Here is an 18,206-nt window from a genome sequence, read left to right on the forward strand (position 1 = left end):
TTATTTTCCAAAGCCCCTGAACAAAAAAAGCACTAGAGCACAACTTTTTTTTATTGGAGAACGTCCCTCCAATAAGTGGCTCTTCCTGTATGTGTGATGTATACATAAAATCATATAACTGGATCACAAATTAATAATTACTAAAATTCTACAATAGTCTTCACAACTTGAATCTGGCATTGGTTCCTGAACCGTTTTACTGTTTTCATCAGTGAGAAAAGAAGAATTCCACCAGCCTCTCAGCACTAGAGTCTGTTCCAAGTTTGAGTCCCAGATTCCATCATATTTTTTCCAGTGAAATGACAGACACCACCATGATAAATACCTGATGAAGCTCTTTGTAGTCAATTGAGTTTACCGTGCCATGGATCTAGCACAGCCGGAAAGAGACGTCACCAACAATAATGAAGGATAATTCACAACACCAGATCTCCATACCTTGTCAAATCCCCACTTAGTAAATAGGAACTGAAACTGCTTATTTATTATTAAAAGGGTTGTCTTAGGCATGTGCTGTTTACATCAGCATTGTCACTGAGCTTCAATATTTGACTGCAGTGTGGCGCCCCTGAGAGTTCGGTCGTCACAGAGGTACTGCATCTCACCCAGAGGTGTGGTATCTCACTCTCAGGTAAGGAAGGAGTTCAGCTCGGGACCCTAACACCTGCATCCAACACATACCCGCAGTGGGGGTAGGGCGAGATTGCTCCTAAGGGAGAGCACAGTCCCGGGTCCCTAGCTGTTGGGAGGAGCTATGTAGTGGGTGTGGGTGGAGGAAGTAGCTTAGGGGAGCACATGAGAGGAAGGTATATATAGAGAAGCCATCTTGTTTAGTCAGGACAGTCAGAGAGTTCAGTCTGAGAGGAGTTGGGAGCAGGAGCTCTGTAGGAGGGCCTGAGGAGAGGCCCAAGACTGAAAGAGAAGGAGAGGAGCAGGAAGGGCTCCAGGAACGAGGAAGGGACCCCAGGGGTACGGGCAGTACTGGAGGCCACCTGTACGCCCGAATCTACCAGGAGGTGGAGGGGTCAGGCCACACAAAGGGGACCTGTCCCTCAACTAGCGGAGCACTTTCAGTCTCAACTAGAAACCGGAGGCTGCAGTATTTCAAGTCCTGCAGCCAACAGTCCATATCAGTCTCACCAAGAAGGTAACTATAGAGGACCCAGAGGACGGAACAGACGTCACCCGACAAGGCCCGCAGGTACCGGATTGGGACACTTGGTATGAGGTGCAGGGAAATAGCCAGAGAAAGAACACACAGAAGGGGGTCCCGCTAAGTACTCCGGAGATATCTGGGGGTGCACTGAACCCCTCCCTGAGTGAGCGCAGCACGACGAGGGAAGTTACACTGGTACCTGTAACTTGGACTGCAATAACCGTGAGTAATGACCCTGAGGACTGCACTCCACCATCTCTGTGATTATTATCTGTGCCATCACCCCTGCACTACAACGCCCAGCATCACCTATAACATCTACACTGCCCTGGAGCTAAGCTCTACATGTGGAGAGCCACACCAGCTTTGCTGCACTAACATCAGCTCCAGAGGACCTGCTCCCTTTAGCCGCATACCACAGGTGGCGTAACAAACTATATATTTAAAATCACAAAATCCCCTGTAAATAAATCCCTTTTGAATGACCGCGCTGGGTCACGGACCGGGTCACCGCCACTGTGACATCACCCCCAGTAACGACCGGCCTGGCACCGAGTACCCCACGGCCCAGGGGGTGTGTCAGCAGCACCAAAGATGTGATGTCAACGCTGCAACCGATCAACAAAGTCTGGAGTGGGAGGCAGCGATGGATCCCGGGAGGGTAAGTGAAAGCTCAGTTTGTATGTTTTTTTGGCCCCCTGAGTCTTTGGAGCAATAATCTTTGAAAAGTGACAACCCTTTATTTAGATACAGGAAAAACATATCTTTGTACTGTTTTAGCCAGTAGATAGAAAAATTAGCCATTAAAAGGAATAAACCACTGAGGACTCTCAAATTTAAATATTTTTCAATCCTTTATTTAGTCATTAGGGTATTTGCAGTAGAGTATGAGGGAGAAAGCGAAGACTGACCATCGGGTTTGAACTGCTGTGGGTCGGCAAGTGGAAATACCCTATTCAGTGGGAGTAATGCATGCGTGGCTACCCACTGCAGTTTCCAAGTGTGATTTGTTCAGAAGCTGCTTTAATAAGTGACCCGCCACTCTAGTTTTCAACCTAGAGACTGAATTTCAAAGGCAACACAGACTTTCAGCATGGAATATGTGGCACAATTTATGTGGTAGAAAACCCTGCGTGAACATACCCTAAAAGACAAAACCAGCCTAAATTAATTTTCTTCTTCTATAGCTGTAGTAGTGTAAGGAGATGGACATGCTAGCCACGTTTTCCTCTTGAAGAAACAAGGGTAATATTATTAATGTAAAATGTGATGTAAAGTGAGCTGTGATGTATAGAGTGAATTGTGATATGCGCTAAAGGTATTAGTGATATTAATAATGTGTGTAATTTGACTGTAGGGACAGTTAGAGTTAATATTTGGGACTAGCCCAGAGTGGGAGGGTCTGAGTTAGAGGGAAAGTGACAATTTCCTGTTATGAAGTGAGATAGGCCCTCTTTCTATGAAGTCCAGGCTCTAAGTCCCATAGTGAACATTGCCACATTTTGGGGTGTCCCTAAAGTGAGAGGAGACCGAAAGTAAGGCATAGCGAGAACCGGTGCAGAAGTGACTAAGAGACAGTGTGATCGATCGGAGGTGGGTCCTGGGAGAGAACACCTAGCAGAAAAGATGTTATTATGGTTTTCTGAGAGCAACCCACTTGAACAGATGCGGCAGGATTCTGCTTTTCAACTTATGAACTATTCTCAATGTATTGTATGCCATTAGTGATGTATGAGAAAAGTTTCAACAGAAAATTGAAATAGCAAATAAGAAAATTTAAATAGTCACCAGACTAGAATAAGACATCTATACATCTATATCTATCATTGTCCACTGTCTCGGATTTGAAATAATACACTGATATTCATTCATATAAAACACATAGTTAATTGCTTGCTTTATACAGCATCCCATCTTGGCATTGCAGAAGAAATGACCAAGAGCATTGTCCGCTGTCCCTGAGGTACATCCATGAGATATGAGGTTGAGCCCTGGCACACCAAACTTGGCACTGTACATTTTTTTAATACTGTACAAAGGTTTACAATAAGAATTACGTTCCTTGACAGGTAAATATTTATGCTTCCTTGCATAAATCGTGGATGAACAGAAGTCCTTTCTTTAGTCACTTAGATAGGCTTTTACTTTAAATGTTGAAGATTAGGCCTAGTAAGCCCGCACCATTAAAACTACAAGGAGTATGAGACAAAGTAATGATATTGCTGCAAACAAGAAGAGAAGTCCAGCAAACACAGTAGGCCTCATGGGGAGAAGAATTAGCGGCCTTTCTGCAGGGATCATATTGGTCAGATTCAGCATGTAACCCAGGGACCATGCAATGCTGCTATTGCCAACCTGCCAATCAAAAAGAGACCACAAAATATTAGAATAAAAATATAGTCAGCCGAATTCCTGAGAAAATATCATCAGAAACCCAAGATTACCCTATAATTGCCATCACATTAAAGGGAACCTGTCATCTGAGTCATCCTGGCCGAGCTACAGGCAGCATAAATCAGAGTGGTGTCTTATTGCAGCTGTGTATGTTTTATTATGTGGCATTCCAGAGAAGACATACTTTAAGAAGTTGGCCTGGTACTAAGCATCTTGACTGACTATTCCGAGGTAGGTACCTGGCGGATTATTCCCGCTCTAGTTCCCATAGCTGACAGGTCTCTCTCTACACATACATTACCGTTCAAAAGTTTGGGGTCACCCAGACAATTTTGTCTTTTCCATGTAAACTCATACTTTTATTTATCAAATGAGTTGCAAAAGGAATAGAAAATATAGTCCAGACATAGACAAGGTTAGAAATAATGATTTTTATTTGACAGAATAATTTTCTCCTTCAAACTTTGCTTTCGTCAAAGAATACTCCCTTTGCAGCAATTACAGCATTGCAGACCTTTGGCATTGCAGCTGTTAATTTGCTGAGGTAATCTTGAGAAATTTCCCCCCATGCTTCCTGAAGCCCCTCCCACAAGTTGGATTGGCTTGATGGGCACTTTTTTTTTGTACCATACGGTCAAGCTGCTCCCACAACAGCTCAATGGGGTTGAGATCTGGTGACTGCACTGGCCACTCCATTACAGATAGAATACCAGCTGCCTGCTTCTTCCCTAAATAGTTCATGCATAATTTGAAGGTGTGCTTTGGGTCATTGTCCTGTTGTAGGATGAAATTGGCTCCAATCAAGCGCTGTCCACAGGGTATGGCATGGCGTTGCAAAATGGAGTGATGGCCTTCCTTATTCAAAATCCCATTTACCGTGTACAAATCTCCCACTTTACCACCACCAAAGCAACCCCAGACCATCACATTACCTCCACTATGCTTGACAGATGGCGGCAGGCACTCTTCCAGCATCTTTTCAGTTGTTCTGCATCTCACAAATGTTCTTCTGTGTGATCCAAACACCTCAAACTTTGATTCGTCTGTCCATAAAACTTTTTTCCAACCTTCCTCTGTCCAATGTCTGTATTCTTTTGCCCATATTAATCTTTTCCTTTTATTAGCAAGTCTCAGATATGGCTTTTTCTTTGCCACTTTGCCCTGAAGGCCAGCATCCCGGAGTCGCCTCTTCACTGTAGACGTTGACACTGGCGTTTTGCATGTACTATTTAATGAAGCTGCCAGTTGAGGAGCTGTGAGACGTCGATTTCTCAAACTAGAGACTCTAATGTACTTGTCTTGTTGCTCAGTTGTGCAGCGGGGCCTCCCACTTCTCTTTCTACTCTGGTTAGAGCCTGTTTGTTCTCTCCTCTGAAGGGAGTAGTACACACCGTTGTAGGAAATCTTCAGTTTCTTGGCAACTTCTTGCATGAAATAGCCATCATTTCTAAGAACAAGAATAGACTGTCGAGTTTCACATGAAAGTTCTCTTTTTCTGGCCATTTTGAGAGTTTCATAGAACAAACAAATGTAATGCTCCAGATTCTCAACTAGCTCAAAGGAAGGTCAATTTTATAGCTTCTCAAATCAGCCAAACCGTTTTCAGCTGGGCTAACATACTTGTGCAAGGGTTTTCTAAATATCCATTAGCCTTCTTACACAGCTAGCAAATACAATGTACCATTAAAACACTGGAGTGGTGGTTGTTGTAAATGGGCCTCTATACACCTATGTAGATATTGCAAAAAACAAGACGTTTGCAGCTAGAATAGTCATTTACCACATTAACAATGTATAGAGTGTATTTCTGATTCATTTAATGTTAGCTTCATTGAAAAAAAAATGTGCTTTTCTTTAAAAAATAATGAAATTTCAAAATGACCCCAAACTTTTGAACGGTAGTGTATGTTGGGAGGAACCAGTGAGTCAAGGAGAACAGGTTGGGGATAAACTGGCCAGAACTGACCTCAGACTAGCCATCCAAGATGCATAGTCCCCAAAAGGCTTTTCAAAGTATATTTTCTCTAAAATGCGGTGGCTGCTATAACAAAGCCAATTCAGGGTTGGTGATGTCAGTAAGTAAAATATCTGATCTCGTAATAGGGTTACACCAGATATTGGGGCATTGTTGTGGTATTGTGATTATGTAATGGTGTAAAACCTTTAGGCCACGGCCCCACTATCAGTATTTGGTCAGTATTCGGTCAGTATTTTTTCTCAGAAGTGGGAGCCAAAACCAGGTGACGAACAATCAGAGAAAAGGTATAGAAACATGTCACCAATTCTGCATTTATCACCCACTCCTGGTTTTGGCTTTCACTCCTGAGATAAAATACTGACCGAATACTGACCAGATACTAATAGTGGGGCCGTGGCCTTACACAGCGTCTCCATTAGATTTTCTACAAGCCATTAAACTTCTGGCAATTGCTTCTCACCATCTGAAGACCAAATACTGCAATTTCATTACAGGGGAAAAATATCAAATGATGAGGCACAACGTGTGGCGAATCTAAGCAAAAAGCTATGGCTTAAAGGTGTTTCCCCATACATTTATCGATAAATGTCTGATCGCTGGTAGTCCCATCAATCATTAGAATAGGTGTCCTGAGCCCAAATTTTTTTTCATATACATTTTACATTCAGAAAAATGTGTATTCTAAGGTATAAACTACTCTAGAAAGAGAATAACCCTTTTGGGACTAGCCAGTTTTTAATTTTTGCACTTTAATTTTTACCTCCCCTTCTTCTAAGAGCCATAACTTTTTTATTTTTCTGTCAATATAGCTCTATTAGGGCTTGTTTTTTTGTAACATGAGATGTAGTTTTGAATGACACCATTCATTTTACTGTATCATGTACTGAAGACCAGTAAAAAAAAAATTCAAAGTGGGGTGAGATTGTGAAAAAAGCTGCAATTGCGCCATACTTTTTGGGTTTCGTTTGTACAGCACTCATTGTGCTGTAGAAATCACCAAGGATCATGACTCTTCAGGCCAGTACAATTATGACGAGAAAAGTATCATTTGTTCTATTCTAGTGCTAAAAAAAATGTCTGAAATTTGTAAAAAAAAAAAAATGTTCCTTGTGTCGCCATCTTTTGAGATCCGTAACTTTTTTATTTTGCCAAAAATGGAGCTGTGTGAGGACTAGTTTTTCTTTCATGCCGATCTGTAGATTTTGTTCTTACCATTTTGGGGCACCTATGACATTGATTTTTTTTTTTTTGCAATTTTTGACCGATCTACAGTTACTGAAAAAAACACAGATCTGAGATTTCAACATATGGTTAAATCATTTTATAGTTTAATAGACTAGACTTTTATGGAAGTAGTTATACAAATTATATTTGATTTAGATTTTTTTATTTTTTTAAAGATTTTTTTTAGGACATTTCTATTTCCATACTTAGGGGACGCTAACCTGTGATCATTTGATTGCTTATACTATATACTATAACATCACAGTATTGAAGTATATAGTATAATTCATGGTCTAAAAATGGGGTCATGCAAGCGATGATTCTCTCATGTGAGAGAATTGGGACGATTATGCTAATGACACTCAGCTCAAACTCTTTCAAAATTTAAGCCGAGTGTCATCTTAGCATGATCCGATTCTCTCGCATGCGAGAATCGGAGCACAGGTGTGGAGAAGGTGGAGAACTTAATTTCTCCGTCTTCTCCATTATCTGAGTTTGCGAATGTCGGACTGCACTTGGAAGACATCCGTGTGCAGTCCGATGTTTCACAAGCACCCATAGACTTGTATGGTTGCGCGTGATCCGAATTCCGGAGCCACTCGTAGCATGCTGATATTTTTTTCCACAGACCAATTCGGTCTGTAGAAAAACTCACAGTTCTGCATTGCCCCATAGTATAACATTAGGTAGATTTCTATTCAATAAAACATCAGATAGCACTGAGCTGTGTTATATGCTCATGTGAGCAAGTCCTAAAACTAATCTTTAGTGGAGAACTAAAATGGAAGTGATGGGGGCTTTCAGCAGGCATGTCGTGAGGGAAGATGGGCACACGGTCGCAAGTGCACTGACGATTGTGCTGATTGTGCTCTGACAGCAGCACAATCACTGATGTACTGTATGTACCCTTATAAAGACAGTTTGGGCCTCATTTATCAAAACTGCCAAAAAGAAAAGGTGGCATGGTTTCCCATAGCAATCAGAGTTCTACTTTCATTTCTTAAACTGTTGCAGTTAAATAAAAGATGTCAGTGATTGGTTGCTATGGGAAACAGACACTTTTTCTTTTATATGGTTTTGATAAATGAGGCCCACTACGAAGATAAGAAATTATTGTTATGTGGGGAGACAACTATTAGAATGTCTTGACACTTTCTCATTAAACTCCACTGTTTAAGAAATAACTATTTTACCTCCTTCTGAAATAGTATCCGAGGCCAAGATTCACTGTCAAATTTATATCCATGGACTAATAGATGATAGATGTAGTTAGCCGAAAAACAATAGGATCTTGCATACGTTTCATCAAATCTGGATAGGATGAGTGGAAGCTGAAGGGAAAAAGACAGAATCCACGGCAGACTATAGCGATAACAACAGATTTCTATGTTATTACTTAAAGCGCACTGTCAAGAGGACTGACCAGCGCTGCAGTCTAGCAGTGGTGGCCAAATAGCACAGAACTTACAAGCTGCTTTCTGTTGAGCTTGTAAGCACTGTCTGAAACATCCGGGATTGCAGGAGCGCGTTGTTCGCGCTTACTCCCAGCCAGCTTCGGTCCCACTTCACTTCCGGTGCTGCAGAGAGGCAAAGCTGCCTCAAATAGTAGCATCAGAGAGCGCACAGTTTAGGCCATCAGCACAGCAATGCTGCTGGCCCGAACTATCAATCAATCAGGGTTGTTTGCCCACTCAACAATCCGAAAGCCGAGAGGTTGGGGAGCGGTGCGCTCCTGAAAGTGAAGTTGGGACAAAACCTTTTAAATGACTAGACTGCTTAGACCAATATACACTGTAACATCTCCAGCAGCCATGTTAGCAGGGCATGGACTGGACTTATTTGCCGCATCTGAATTCCAACTGAAAGCAGAGAACTTGACAACAATGCAGAATAGATGCATAGGTTATAGGAGAAAATTGCAGAACTTTTCATTATTGAATAATCACATTTTTATTAGACTATACAATCCCGTCGGTAATGTTGTTTTTACAATGAATATAATATTAATGTCATAATTTGTTTTTATCTGAGATCAGTTACGTGTTCAAACAGCTCCAAGCCATGGAAAATGATACCCAAGGTACTGAAACACATCAACCATACATTATACAGTATATTGTCAGGGATTCATTTATACTCTCCTTATAATATTAAAAGGGTGGTCCAAAGTGCAAATTAATTTTCCTCCTAAATCCCTATCTAATGCCATAATCTAAACTGTTTTCTAATATGCTTGAATTAAAAATACCCTGTCCTTCCCTAACTACTCTATCTAACTACTTTGCTATTTTTTGTTCACTTCCTTTTTTATGTCGCTTCATTTGAGAATCCCAGTGCATGCTGGGATATTCAAAGTGACAGGGACTGGGCTAGTCCGTGCGCAATGTGCGATGCACACAAAGACAGCGTGCTGCGGCTCAGATCAGCAATAACAAGCTGGCAACAATGGCGCAGTCAGAATACCTGATGTACAAAAACTAGTGCCACACCCGGAGATGATGTCACTAGCCAGGTATTCTGACAACGCGCTCTGTTGCCAGCATGTTAGGCTGTGTGCCCACGATGCGTTTTTCAAGCATTTACGCTGCGGAATTTCCGCAGCGTAAACGATTGGGAAACCCTTGGTAAACCTTCCCCCATGGTCTCCAATGCAATTCCGCACTTTCAATGCCCATGCTGCGGATTTTTCCGCAGCGTTTATGCTGCGCTCAAAAATCCACAGCATGTCCATTAATTTTGCAGACACGCAGAGTAATCGCCGCCTTTGACTTACATTAGAACGCGCCAATTCAGCAAGACTGCATCTGTACTTGCGTAATTGGCGCGTTCTAATGTGCGAATGGTACCCAAGTCTGGAGGAGAAGAGACTCTCATCCAGACCTGGGTACCATAGAATCTGTGAAAAAAAGAATTTAAAATAAAAAATAAAGTTTATACTCACCTTCCGATGTCCTCCCGGTGTTTTGTCCACGCCGTCCGGTCTCTTGCAATGCCCGCGCTGTTGTAAGGACCTGCCATGACGTCACTGAGTCATGTGACCCATCACATGACTCAATGACGTCACTGCAGGTCCTTCACACCACCGCGAGCCGCCCAAGAGACCGGACAGCATGGACAAAACACCGGGAGGACATCGGAAGGTGAGTATAAACTTTATTTATTTTTTACCATTCTTATTCTTTTTTTTAACTATAACTTGGTCACACTATATAAATTCATGCCAGTTGCATGGATTTATATAGTGTGACCAAGTTGTCAAGCACTTTTCCAAGTGATGCTAAAATCGCTTGGAAAAGCGCTTGATAACCTGCATGCAGAAATGCATGCAAAGACGCTTGACAAACGCTTCTACCTGGCGGGAAAAACGCATGTAAAAAACGCATGCGTTTTTCCTGCCAGGGAGAAGCGTAAAAAATATGCAGCATTTCTGCATCGTGGGCAGATAGCCTTACTGCTGATCTGAGCTGGCAACAGAGAGTGCGCTGTCATTGTGCACATCGCATAGTGCACAGCACACAGGCACTAGCCCAGCCCCTGAAACGAGTGTCACTGATGAAGCTTCGTTTCAGGTAAGGGTGAGGGGATGAACAGTGACCGCAGCCTCAACCCTGATGACACTTCATTTGACTGTCCTGGCATGCACTGCGATTCTCAAATAAGTGTAATAAAAAATGAATTGAAAACAAAGTAGAAAAGCAGTTAGGGTATAGTAGGGAATTTTTAATTCAAGTATATTAGAAAATAGTTTTGATTATGGCATACAATAGATAGGGATTTAGGAGAAAAATAAATTTGGACTTTCAACCACCCCTTTTAAGTGGACCTATGACAAGTGTACAGTTTTTGCCTTTTTTATTCTTGCTGTTCCCCTGAGTATTCCGTTTTGTTTTGTTTTTAATCAATCATTTGGCTCCAGAGATATGGGTCTTTTTATTTAGTGCTATTTTTTATGGTCTTTACCAAGGTGGTGTGGCTCATAGGATTCTCTGGGGGGGGTCTTTAGGCTGCTTTGCAATTATTTCTTTGGTAAAGATTGCAACGTTATCACTAAATAGAAAGGCCCATAACTCTGTAACCACGTGGCGGATTTGAAAAAAAAAACAAAAAAAAAAACAATGGAATTGTCAGGGGAGCAGCAGGAATTAGAGCAAATAATTGCCTTTTTGACCTTTTTTGACCTTGTGACAGGTCTTCTTTTAATGGTCCTTCTAGATGGTCACTAAAAAAGACCTACAAAGTTTTTCATGTATTATCCTATAAGAAAATGTGTACATAGAGAACCATAGTAAAAGAGTCATATAGAGGCTATATTGGGGTTAGGCACCACATCATGCAAGAGGTAATTAAACTTTCTTGTTTTGTTTCCTGCACTGTTGCCTCTATATGTCTCTTCATTGTGGCTAGATATTGCATGATAGGCAACATACAGCAATGTAGTATGATAGTTGATAAGTACGTGGCAAATTATTTATATATGGCTGCAGTTTTCTATTTAGTTTATTAACATGTCACACTTGCTATATTTCACAATATGTAACACAAGCTGTCTGTTATTTCTAGTTCAATAATTATTGTATTTTTTCATACCTCCTGCTACACGCTTGTGCTGTGATGCCATCTAGTGGTCTCCCATATTTTAATTAATATTTTTAAATATTTGTATGTTAATGATTTCTAATAAAGCTTTACCTTTTATTATGGTTCTCTATGTACACATTTTCTTATAGGATAATGCATTTTGGTGTATTGAGCCCTATTTATAAGTTCCATGTATGTACCTGGACACAGATACAGATATACTTGGTTTAATACTTACATATGTGCAGTGATTGTCTGCTTCCCTTTTCTCTATAACACTTTTTCATGTGCAATATCGTACAAAAGTTTTAGGTAGATGTGAATAAAATGCTGCAAAGTAAGTTCTTATGAAAATAGAATTGCTAATCGTTTATTTTTAGCAAATTTAAAAAATGCAAAGTGAAAGAGCAAAAGGAAAATCGAAATCATCAATATTTGGTGTGACCGAACTTTGCCTTCACACACAGTTCATGAAGGAACTCCACATTGAGGTTGTTCTAAACATCTAGGAAAACTAACCACAGATCTGTGGATGTAGACTTGTGCAAATCATTCTGTTTCATGTAATCCCAGACAGACTCGATGTAGAGATCAGGGCTTACTACTTGTTCTTCTTTATGTTGAAGATAGTTTTTAATGACATTGGCTCCAAATCTATTCTACAGCAGCACAGCAAGCCCAAACATACAACCAATCAAACGCCTCCCTGATGGTATTACATGATGTATCTAGTAGAATTCATGCTTTTTAAGAGGCAAAAGAAGGTCACACCAAATATTCATTTGATTTAGATTTTAAATTGCTAAAAATAAAATATTAACACTTCTATTTTTGAAAGCATTCTTACTTTGCAACTTACTTTTCCCCACACCTACCTAAAACTGTAGCACTACACTGTAAAAAATATTAAAAGTTGTCCTCCAGTCCATCTACATGGATGATGAAAGTCAAATTGGTGGTGGTCCAACTCTTGGCACCCCTTCTGATCAAATGATTGAAAATGAACTGCTACTTCAGTCATCACTGTGTCCCTTTCATTGTCTACCAGACACATTCACACTTTTTCGAATGGCTATGCCTGGAATTACAGTCTATTTGTATTCACTTCAATGGGACTAAGCTTTTCAGGGCTGTAAGGCTATGTGCCCACGTTGCGGAAATGAAGCAGAAAATTTCTGCTTCATTTCCGCATGTCCTCTCCCGGAAAAACGCATGCGGAATTCCGCACGCGTTTATTGCGTGTTTTTCACGCGTTTTCGACATGCGGAATTGCCTTGCGTTTTTTCATGCATTGAATAAGGCAATTCCGCATGCGGAAACGCGAAATTAATGAACATGCTGCGGATTTTTGAACGCAGCATAAACGCTGCGGAAAAATCCGCAGCATGGGCATAGAACTTGCGGATTCTCATTGGGGACCATGGGGTGCGGATTGACAAGCGTTTTACAAGCGTTTACGCTGCGGAAAATCCGCATCAAAAACGCTTGTAATCCGCAACGTGGGCACGCAGCCTAATTCTAAACACCGGCTCTACTAAAAGTATACAGCTAGTAATCAATAAAGGGGATGCAGTGTTTGCGGGAGCACCAGAGCCCTCCTTGTACGTTAGGGTGCTGTTACTCGTACCACTACCAATCTGATATTGATGTCCTATGTTAAGGGTAGGCTATCAATTTTCTAAGATCAGAAAATCCATTTAAAGCAATGTAGCAATGTATTTTGCCCTGCTCAGAAAGAGGTACAACACATTTGTGCTAGGATTCTGTTCTTGGATATTACGGGCTGAAAAGAGTCATTTCTGTAAATGGGTATGGGTTCTAGCCCTTATTTCTTTTCTTTTTTTTATCCTACTATAATAAAGAATATTATACAAACCTTGCTCCATTCTTGACTACAGAAAGAAGACATACTTGTGTTGAATTCTGGTAATTGGAAATTTCCAGTCAGATTTAAAGCATTGGCCGTGTAATAAAAACCAGAAAATGCCTGGAACAGAAAGAGAATCTGTAAACACATTAAAATTACAATCCTAAATGTATATAACCATAGACTGTACTAGAAAGTGGGGGTGGGGGCGCTCTGCCCAGTAGTCAGACAATTCTCAACTGTTACCACCATCCTCTTTATAGCAAAAAAAAGAGCACGCAAGCAAGAAGACGAGTAAATGAGACACCGCTGGAATGAGTGTTTCTTTCATTTTTAAGCTGCCCTTATATTCAGAAGCAGAGACCTGGTGACAGATTCCAAACATCAGGCTACATTTATCTGCCAGAAGAACAAAGGACTTGTCATGGTAATATTCAACATATCTGATGCCTATTTTATCTGGTGGCGCCCATGGTTACAACTTGCGGAATGTGATTTCTTAGTTGCACGTCTTTATTTAAAATAACCCCTACATATTGTTATACCATAGTATAATATGCAATGGAGGGGAATGCAGACAGAAGAGGGCCCCTGTGCAAGAACAATATGAACCCTTTACAGTCCAATAGCTCATCATAATGCTTAATTCCACCTTTGTAAGTGGAAGTTGCCCCCTTTCCTTTTGGACCACTGTTGCAACAATTATACAGTGGTGGCCAAAAGTAATGGCACCCGTGCAATTCTGTCAGATAATACTCAGTTTCTTCCTGAAAATGATTGCAATCACAAATTCTTTGGTATTATTATCTTCATTTAATTTGCTTGCAAGGAAAAAACACAAAAGAGAATGAAGCAAAAATCAAATCATTGATCATTTCACACAAAACTCCAAAAATGGGCCAGACAAAAGTATTGGCACCCTCAGCCTAATACTTGGTTGCACAACCTTTAGCCAAAATAACTGCGAACAACCGCTTCCGGTAATCATCAATGAGTTTCTTACAATGCTCTGCTGGAATTGTAGACCATTCTTCTTTGGCAAACTGCTCCAGGTCCCTGATATTTGAAGGGTGCCTTCTCCAAACTGCCATTTTGAGATCTCTCCACAGGTGTTCTATGGGATTCAGGTCTGGACTCATTGCTGGCCACCTTAGAAGTCTCCAGTGCTTTCTCTCAAACCATTTTATAGTGCTTTTGGAAGTGTGTTTTGGGTCATTGTCCTGCTGGAAGACCCATGACCTCTGAGGGAGACCCAGCTTTCTCACACTGGGCCCTACATTATGCTGCAAAATTTGTTGGTAGTCTTCAGACTTCATAATGCCATGCACACGGTCAAGCAGTACAGTGCCAGAGGCAGCAAAGCAACCCCAAAACATCAGGGAACCTCCGCCATGTTTCACTGTAGGGACCGTGTTCTTTTCTTTGAATGGCTCTTTTTTTTTCCTGTACACTCTATGTTGATGCTTTTTGCCAAAAAGCTCTACTTTTGTCTCATCTGACCAGAGAACATTCTTCCAAAACGTTTTAGGCTTTCTCAGGTAAGTTTTGGCAAACTCCAGCCTGGCTTTTTTATGTCTCGGGGTAAGAAATGGGGTCTTCCTGGGTATCCTACCATACAGTCCCTTTTCATTCAGACGCCGACGGATAGTACGGGTTGACACTGTTGTACCCTCGGACTGCAGGGCAGCTTGAACTTGTTTGGATGTTAGTCGAGGTTCTTTATCCACCATCCGCACAATCTTGCGTTGAAATCTCTCGTCAATTTTTCTTTTCCGTCCACATCTAGGGAGGTTAGCCACAGTGCCATGGGCTTTAAACTTCTTGATGACACTGCGCACTGATGACACAGGAACATTCAGGTCTTTGGAGATGGACTTGTAGCCTTGAGATTGCTCATGCTTCCTCACAGTTTGGTTTCTCAAGTCCTCAGACAGTTCTTTTGTCTTCTTTCTTTTCTCCATGCTCAATGTGGTACACACAAGGACACAGGACAGAGGTTGAGTCAACTTTAAGCCATGTTAACTGGCTGCAAGTGTGATTTAGTTATTGCCAACACCTGTTAGGTGCCACAGGTAAGTTACAGGTGCTGTTAATTACACAAATTTAGAGAAGCATCACATGATTTTTCAAACAGTGCCAATACTTTTGTCCACCCAATTTTTTAGGTTTGGTTGGGAATTATATCCAATTTGGCTTTACACTGTGTTCCAAATTATTATGCAAATAATATTTTCTCATATTTTCCCAAATTACCTCTATGAATTGCAGTCGTTGTAATTTTCCAGTCAAATAACTATTAGAGTACAATTGAAAGGTTTTTGTACAAACTGTCTATGATAACAGCATATTTCTTAAAAAATAAAAAACTCAAACTGCACTCAAAATGCATGTTCCAAATTATTATGCACAGCAGAGTTTTCAACCTTTTCATTTTAATAAAGAACAAAAAAATGGTCATTTTTTAAATTATAAGCATTAGCAGGTTATTACAAACTGAAATTAAACAGTTTTCAACTCAAAACTTTATTCTAGGTGATGTTACATTTGCACATAGGACCGCTTGTTCGAAAGGAGCTTCTGAATTCTCTCGTCCATTGAATTTGTCAGGTTTTGGATGGTTTCTGCTTCAATTGTTTTGCATGAGGACAGAATACCCTCCCAGAGCTGTTGCTTAGATGTGAACTGCCTCCCACCATCATAGACACTCCTTTTGATGATGCTCCAGAGGTTCTCAATGGGGTTGAGGTCAGGGGAGCATGGGTGCCACACCATAAGTTTGTCCCCTTTTATGCCCATAGCAGCCAGAGATGCAGATGTGTTATGTGCAGCATGAGACGGGGCATTATCTTGCATGAAAATGATCTTGCTGCGGAATGCACGGTTCTTCTTCTTGAACCATGGAAGGAAGTGCTGTTTGAGAAACTCAACATACATTATGGAGTTTATCTTTACCCCTTCAGGGATCCTAAAAGGGCTGACAATCTCTCTCCCCATGATTCCAGCCCAAAACATTACTCCACCTCCTCCTTGTTAGCGCCATAGCCGTGTTTGCATGGGGTGTCCATCAACCAGCCATCCTCCACTCCATCCATCTAGACCATCGAGATCATTTCATGCATGATAATGCCCAGTCTCATGCTGCACATAACACATCTGCATCTCTGGCTGCTATGGGCATAAAAGGGGACAAACTTATGGTGTGGCACCCATGCTCCCCTGACCTCAACCCCATTGAGAACCTCTGGAGCATAATCAAAGGGAGTGTCTATGATGGTGGGAGGCAGTTCACATCTAAGCAACAGCTCTGGGAGGGTATTCTGTCCTCAAGCAAAACAATTGAAGCAGAAACCATCCAAAACCTGACAAATTCAATGGACGAGAGAGTTCAGAAGCTCCTTTCGAACAAGGGGTCCTATGTGCAAATTTAACATCACCTAGAATAAAGTTTTGAGTTGAAAACTGTTTGATTTCAGATTGTAATAACCTGCTAATGCTTATAATTTCAAAAATGACCATTTTTTTGTTCTTTATTAAAATGAAAAGGTTGAAAACTCTGCTGTGCATAATAATTTGGAACATGCATTTTGAGTGCAGTTGGAGTTTTTTATTTTTTAAAAATATACTGTTATCATAGGCAGTTTGTACAAAAACCTTTCAATTGTACTCTAATAGTTATTTGACTGGAAAATTACAATGACTGCAATTCATATAGGTAATTAGGGAAAATCTGAGAAAATATTATTTGCATAATAATTTGGAACACAGTGTAGGATAATTATTTTTGTGTTTTTTCATTGAAGACAAATTAAATGAAGATAATAATACCAAAGAATTTGTGATTGCAATCATTTTCAGGAAGAAACTGAGTATTATCTGACAGAATTGCAGGGGTGCCAATACTTTTGGCCACCACTGTATGTCCGCCCCTTGTATGCAGCAGCCAAGACGAAAGAACAGACTACATTGCAGACCTGTTGAAATGATCTCTTGCTGAATAATTCTAGTAGTATCATCATTAATATTTCATATGTACAGAAAGTGGTAGCACTGACTATTAGGTGATGAAACGCACATTACTAATATCTGAGAACAGCTTACCGAAAATCCTCCCTTCACTTTGGGCTGGTAAACACCATCAAATGAGCAGTCTTGCTTCCCATGGCATGCAGCAAAATTAAACAGCGTAGCTACTCTCTCCATACATTGGACTGGCTCTCCTGTGCCCTTAAAACTTATGAGTTGCTCTGGGTTGTAATTTGCTGGTTGGAAAGATGCAGAACACAGGCTTCCAAATATGTGATTCATTGTCAAATCCACCTTGTAATTTTGAGGATAGCATGGATTTTCTACAGAAGATTTCCCATGTGAGCTCTAAATATGATAGAAAGAAGAGAAGTAAGGTGCAGATTAAACTATGCAAAAGTCATAGATGTTCAATAATTTTGGACTTTTTGCAGGACCCCATGCTGTGATCTTCTTCCAGTTATGATACAATACTACAGGGAGAATCCTGTAGTATTTCACCAGGAAAAATTACTGTAACTTCTAAAAGAGACAACCTATCGTACTGAAATTTTGCCTGTACATACCTTGGTTCATGAGAAACTGATGTTTTAAAGCAAATATTGAAAATGTCCACTGTTCGCATCCAAGCACGGCTGCACGCACCGTTCCATACTGTGGAATGTATTCCACATGATGTTTGGGGTCATAGCCTGAATTTCTCACTTTATGTTCTTTTGGAGTGCCTGTGATGTTCATGGCTTCTTACTGTACACCTGACCTTTCAAATGGCCCCAAAGAGAACGGTGGTGTTAAATCAGTACAGTGACTCTGTTGACATGTGGAATACGATATGTCAATCTCCTGGGAAAATCCGTGCAATGATTTATGTGGAGATGCCAGAAGTCACTGTTTCACATCTTGAATTGTTTCCTCAGCCATTTTTGGATGTCCTCCATTATGCCTATCCAGTAATGTTCCTGTACGTTCCAGCTTATTCACCAATT

The 18,206-nt window shown here is 40.8% G+C and overlaps 1 protein-coding gene across 1 annotated transcript in view; it reads right to left on the bottom strand.

The window, feature by feature from the left end:
* Window positions 1-1,991: 1,991 nt before the first annotated feature.
* Window positions 1,992-18,206, bottom strand: part of ENTPD3 (ectonucleoside triphosphate diphosphohydrolase 3) — an 88,984-nt gene continuing 72,769 nt past the window's right edge. Inside the window, exons 7-10 of the mRNA XM_073678055.1 lie at window positions 17,296-17,568; window positions 13,207-13,317; window positions 7,946-8,083; window positions 1,992-3,511 (exon numbers count right to left, since the gene is read on the bottom strand). Coding sequence (XP_073534156.1) covers window positions 3,323-3,511; window positions 7,946-8,083; window positions 13,207-13,317; window positions 17,296-17,568 — 711 coding nt within the window. The 3' untranslated portion in view covers window positions 1,992-3,322. The remainder of the gene's footprint in view (window positions 3,512-7,945; window positions 8,084-13,206; window positions 13,318-17,295; window positions 17,569-18,206) is intronic.

Source organism: Phyllobates terribilis, unplaced genomic scaffold (genome assembly GCF_046119375.1).
Source record: "Phyllobates terribilis strain yellow unplaced genomic scaffold, ASM4611937v1 Scaffold_4__5_contigs__length_816908805, whole genome shotgun sequence".
In the NCBI taxonomy this organism is placed as follows: Eukaryota; Metazoa; Chordata; class Amphibia; order Anura; family Dendrobatidae; genus Phyllobates; species Phyllobates terribilis.